Raw genomic sequence first — 6,059 nt, 5'->3', positions numbered from 1 at the left:
GGGGGGGGGTCGTCATACTGCTACTTTTAAGGACTCCAAACTTTGGGATGGGTTTTATTTATATAGACTATAGGGTATATATATATACCTCTTCTGAGGGGGTAATCGCCTCGATCGCCCCTGGCCGGGTAACTCATTCTCGGAATCCTATTTTTAATTATTCTTTTTCAGGTAAACTTCTTACGATCTTTGAGCTACACCGCCGTTTGGTTTTTCTCGACAGTTCCCGATCTAAGCATTGAGCACATCCAGTACTGCTCGATATTGGTGACACGATGGGAACTGGCACAACAATCCTGCCTGGTTATTTGCTATAAATAGGAATTATATGTAAATGGGGAAAATATCTCTATAGTTAAAATGAATGCTGAACGTCTTATTTTAAAAATGTTTTGGGGTTAAAAGTTTTTTTTTTTTTTTCTTGTCTTAGAAGGCTCACGCTTATAGATGGGAAAAATAAAGTGAAATGTACCGTGACAAATTATTTCGCAGGACGTGTTATTCCGAACACGAAAGACCGCGGTGCAGGCGTTCCCTAATACTTCCAACTTCCCGCCGAATCATTTTGTGTTCACTTTTGTCAAGGCTTATCTTTCGCCTACTTTGGATTTGCCTTAAAATCAGAGCATCTCTGAAAATTGTGTTAAGAGCATGTCTGGGAGTTATACCTTGTAGGGAATCCTCTGCACACCCAGTGGACATTGATGAAATTTTGGATTGTGTGTGCGGTTTCCATTCAGGGGCGTCATTTAGGGGGGCAATTGCCCCCTCCCCCAAGGGTTTGAGGAATACATATAATTTAATCGATTGTCTACTAATATACTAGTACAAGGCGAGAAAGTCTTATGTCGGTGGCGCTCTTGCCCCCCTCAAGCGAAGTCTGAAATGACGCCCCTGCTTCCATTACGCTGGTATGTACCACCACTCCACGGTTTCTCGAATTCGCAGTAGCGTGTGTTGAAATTTAGCTTTGCCATGATTTTGGACCGCCTTAGCTCTGAAATTTTGCATTTTTCCCCACATGCCCATATGAACTTTTTATCTTATTTTGATGCGAGGAAACCACCTCTTAGAGTTTGTCGTTATAGTTCATTAACACCCTGTGCATATATTAAAAATAAATTTATCAAATGATTCTGAGAATTGTGTCACTATATTTAGTGCACCATACCATTTATATGTGGAAAATTCACAGCAAGGTAACAGAAGTACGTCGGCAATTTTCCTTCACAGAATTCTTCGAGAGAAAAAAAGATCTGGAAAAAATGTCTCGTGCATGTCATTTTCAGTATTTTTTTTTCAACATGAAATTATTTTAACAGCGAGACTTTATCAGCTACATTGACGAAGGGATGGGTTGTTTTCCGAAACCGTATGTGAAAAGTTCTGTGAGTGTCCTGTAAGTATCCATGTACAGTCCCAGAATTTAACATGTTTTCATTTGCAATAAGTAAATTAAATTACATTAATCTTTAAGTAATAATACAACTGTAATAGTGATGCCAGACTGTTTCATTTGTTTTTTTTTTTTTGTGTGTGTGTGGGGGGGGGGGGGTAAACGTCCGCGAAGAAATTTTATCGCAGTGTTGTGTTTATCCTGGATGATTTTCATTCCTTTTGCTAAGTTATTATTAAGTGATTATTTGTTTATGAGTATTATTTAAAAGAGGTACCCTCTGTTTTGTAATACTAAATTTCTTGATCCAATTGGGTAAAATTGACTGCAGTTTGTTTGCAAAGTGTTAAAAAAAAGTCACATCTATAGAGGATATATATATATCGATTTACATCCATAGGGGATATAGTATGTTAAAAAAAAAGTTGGTTGTTTCCTTTTTCACTAATATCTATATGAAATCACAACCGTCATAGATACTTAATATATGGACACAGGGACTGCCCAATCTCAGAAAAGGTCTGTGGTACAACCCACGTAGTCCGAGTGGAGAGCATCGACCTCGAGAGTATTGTGGCTGTTCTGGGAAGTGGACTGTGTGGCGTAATGGTTAACGCAACGGCATGGTATGCCGGCGGTCCCGTGTTCGAGTCCCCGTCCAGTCGGTCACTTTTTCACTCTTTGTACGTCATAGTAAAAGAAAAACTAACAAATGGACTGGTAATGTGGGTCAAAATATCCCGAAACATTCATGTAATTTGCAGACAATCACATCTCGAAGACAGATTTTGAGTACGGACTTTTGCAGAATTTTGTACTCAATATAATAATTAACTTAATTCATTGTTACGGATTTGTACTTAAAAGTAATATGAGAGATCAAAGATATGTAAATATGATACTCTTCAGTAACTATGTGCAGTGATGGTTTCAGAAGATTTCCTTGGGGGGGGATTTCAATATACAGGAAGATTTGAAGTACTCAAAGATACTGAGAAGCCACTTTGATCACGATCAAAGATATGGTCTCAGCAAGGGAGGGGGGGATTTTGTAACTCCGGAGGAAAAATTTCCTTGAACCATCCCTGAAATCAGTTCTGAATATGTACTTCACATATAGCTGTAGTATTATCAGTGTAATTGCATATGATTTGCTTATTGCGATACTGAGGATGAGTCTATGGGTTTTCTAATTATTCTACACAGATATCATATAATTAATCAATTAAGAAAAAAAAGCACAATTGTAAAGATAAGTACGATGCCCGAGGGTATGTAAAAGTAATTATTTTCATTAGATTTGTCGTGCGGTGTGTATTCCTATTGGAAAGGGAACTGTTTGCTTTTCTTTAAAAATCCGTAGCAATCTACTAGAGTAGAATCAGTGCATATGTGCAATAAAATCAGTTTCAGCAAAATGAAAACAAAACTAACACATCGGTAAGGAAATCTACTACAGTAGAATCAGTACATATATGGAATATAATTAGTTTCAACAAAAAGAGTGATCATGCTATAAGAAGTAAAAGAATCAAAAAGAAACATATTTGAACAGTAAAAAAATTCAAAAGTTATTAAAAAATTATGACTGTCAACTATTTTCATTATATTGGGGTACATATTTTCTGATTTTATGTGTTTATTTTTTAAAATATATATATATATGTTACATAACATTTCTGAGATTTTTCGTCTGTATATTTGCATTGTAAATGGTTATATCGAAGAAAAAGGAGATAATATTCGTCATAAGGTCAGCAAGCCGAATGGTGTCTTGGCTTTTGAAATTAAAATGAAATTTTTAATTTAACCTTCATAGTTATGCCATGCAGACTAAAAAAATGAGAATAATTCAACTATATCATCGTGGAAAGATAGCGAAAGCAAGGTGATGGATGAGAAAACGGGAAGACTGAAGAAACGTTCACAGACACGGTGTTGTTCACTATAACTTCAATATATGACCTGGGATTTTACGTACAGAAGGTGGCTGTCCTACCATTAAGCCACCCTTACTCAAGACTCTTCGAAGAAAAATGTAACTGAAAAAAAAAATCCTTCACTTAACAGTATCTAATGATGTTGAATACCTGTGGAGTTTTTCCCATATTGATTAATATAGAGAATTTATTTTTCTGTTTTCTTTTAAATGAAATGGAATATTTAAAATAATTTGGCTATAGTGATTTCTTCTTCAAAACTTTGTAAATGTCTTTTACTTCTTGTAAAAGTGTTGTAGTATAGAAGTTAAAAATTTTGATGATAAAATTTAATTCAAGTAATATTACATTTATATGTACGGGGCATGTTCGGAAAGTAACTTCCGATTGGTCACTGTGCGTGAAGTAGTGGAAGCAGTGCTACCATCTTTGCACAGATGTGCACAGTAGATCAGTCTGCATCCAGCCGTGGTAGAGTAAAAGTTGTCTGACCACTAGTTCCATTTTTGTAGCGTCTCAAAATGTGTGCTGCAATAGAAAACCCCGCCAAGTGTGAGGTGTGAGCTGTTATACGTTTTCTTCGGTAGCAGCTATTCATCGCGAACTTTGTGCTGTGTACGGACAAAGTGTGATGGGTGAAGGAGTTGTTGGTGAATGGTTTCGTTCATTTAAAAGTGGACGAACAAACATTCATGATGAAGAGAGAAGTGGCAAGCCATCAGTGGTCACCGATGAACTCACCCGGGTTCGATTCCCGGCGGGAGCTCATGTGGTTCGGATTCCACGTTAATCAGTAGGTCCACGTCTCATATAGCCTCGCTGCTGAACGGGACGCTAAACTAAAATCAACTCAACTCAACTCACCGATGAACTCGTTCAGAAAATTGATGGAAAAGTTCATGAAAATCAACGTTTCACAATCTCGGAAGAAATGGCTTGGAACTCATCGCTTTGGTGACGAGGAGCTGAAAGATGCGGTCACAGGCTGGCTTAAGGCACAAGCGAGAGATAATTATGCTGATGGAATTTCTAAGCTACTGCAAAGATATGATAAGTGCTTGAATGTTTATGCATATAATATATGTTGAAAAATAGAGTAAAGTAGTAGTTTTCATATGTGTTAATAAATTATTCTTATTTACTTCGGTGTTTCTTTTTTAACCAATCGGAGGTTGCTTATCGAATGGTCCTCGTATAATGCGAATACATTTGGAAAAGCAACGAATATGGAACTAGACTTGAAGAAGACTTTAGTAAAAGCATAACATTCAAATTTCAGCTCATTTTTCAAGGAAAGCAGCAATGTAATATTCCATAGAAATCAACGGTCTAAAAGTTAAAAATGGCATAGTTACTTAACAAGATTAATATTTGGATTAACTAACTCAACAGTCGATTTCATTTTTTTTTTTTCTGGAAAGCGTTTCTTAATATATGCAAATCAGGTAGAAAAATTATCAGAAGTGTTACATACTGTTGCTCTCTTTTTAAAGAGGTTTTGGGCAAAAAATTATAGTAAGTTAATTTTTTATTATTCCATGTTTAAAAGTTAAGTAGTACGTATATATTTTATTTTATTTTATTTTATTGTGTTTTGATATGTACGGTTAAAAATATAAAATATACAGTAAAAGCAGATGGCAATCCAAGAAGACTTTACATGTTTCAGTGCCTATAACATGAAGTTACTCTTCTTTTTCAGGGTGTGAAAAAAGGTATGGTGCCTTCACCACAAGCTCCTGAATACTGGAGAGGAGGTAATAACGTAGTGCGGCACATCAGAACATCGTTGTTTCCAATATAATTACTACCATGCACTTTCATGTTCCAGCTAGTGTTTTCCGCCGTTCCGCTTCTTTTTATAACACTCTTTTTTGACCTACACAGGGTTTTAGGGGCACAGCTTTTCTGTTTTTCATGCTGCTTTAAAATTTGATCGTGCAGTACTTGCGCGGCAACACCAGTTGTGTACTTTCAGAACCAAAAGCTTAATTTGTTCTCGCTTTGGCTTTTTTTTCCCTCTCTTAACCATCTAGAATAGATCTTTGCATTTTTACTGTACTTAACAAAGCACTTAACAGTTTTTCAAATGTTTCCTTGTTTTTTATAAATCTCCAAATGAGCAATATTTATAAAGGGCTTTTTTTTTTAAATACTGACGTATGTCTATATTCTACAAACGTTGCAGTTTTTTTTTTTTTTTTTTTTTCATCGTGCATCCTAAGGAAGAAGTGTATAATATATTTCGCTGCCTATATTGCACATTATTTCGGCAATATTGCAACTGCATTTCCAAAACATGCTGAGATCAGCTGTTCTATATAGGTGTTGAAGTTACAGCTGTAAGAAGCGTAGGTTAGAACGAATTACTTAGCTTATGAACAAACAATTATGAGAACGGATCATGTCATAATAGATATTCCAGTATTACCATAGGTATTTCAGTAGATAAGGCTAGTTTTAAATCCCGAGGGCAATCTTAATGATCTGTATGGACGAATATGAAAGAATAAGGAAAGTGATGGGAAATCTTGGTACTTCGATTGGGCGATATCGTGTAAAATTTATTGTACACAGTATCTTCCATCGCATTTTATTACGTACATTGCACTCTGAACTACGTACCTATGCCTTCTGAACTGGTGTTGCAAGTACGTATCAGATACTTGACTGAGACTGGGTTTCCCTATCGTAGGGGGGAGGGGTATGGTATGTAGTGTTCG

At 36.1% G+C, this 6,059-nt stretch overlaps 1 protein-coding gene across 25 annotated transcripts in view; it reads left to right on the top strand.

Annotated features, from left to right (window-relative positions):
* The window catches only part of LOC145668871 (coiled-coil domain-containing protein AGAP005037-like), a 1,021,830-nt gene that overhangs the window by 878,057 nt on the left and 137,714 nt on the right, over window positions 1–6,059 (top strand). For 2 of the 25 annotated variants that reach the window (XM_081737128.1, XM_081737116.1), the window contains exon 8: window positions 5,039–5,093. The exons of the other annotated variants lie outside the window; for them this stretch is intronic. In XM_081737128.1, coding sequence (XP_081593254.1) covers window positions 5,039–5,093 — 55 coding nt within the window. The remainder of the gene's footprint in view (window positions 1–5,038; window positions 5,094–6,059) is intronic. 25 annotated transcript variants of the gene reach the window in all.

The sequence above is a fragment of the Thermobia domestica genome, chromosome 13 (genome assembly GCF_964235325.1).
Source record: "Thermobia domestica chromosome 13, izTheDome1.hap1.1, whole genome shotgun sequence".
Classification (NCBI taxonomy): domain Eukaryota; kingdom Metazoa; phylum Arthropoda; class Insecta; order Zygentoma; family Lepismatidae; genus Thermobia; species Thermobia domestica.
This window is presented reverse-complemented; position numbering and strand designations above follow the sequence as displayed.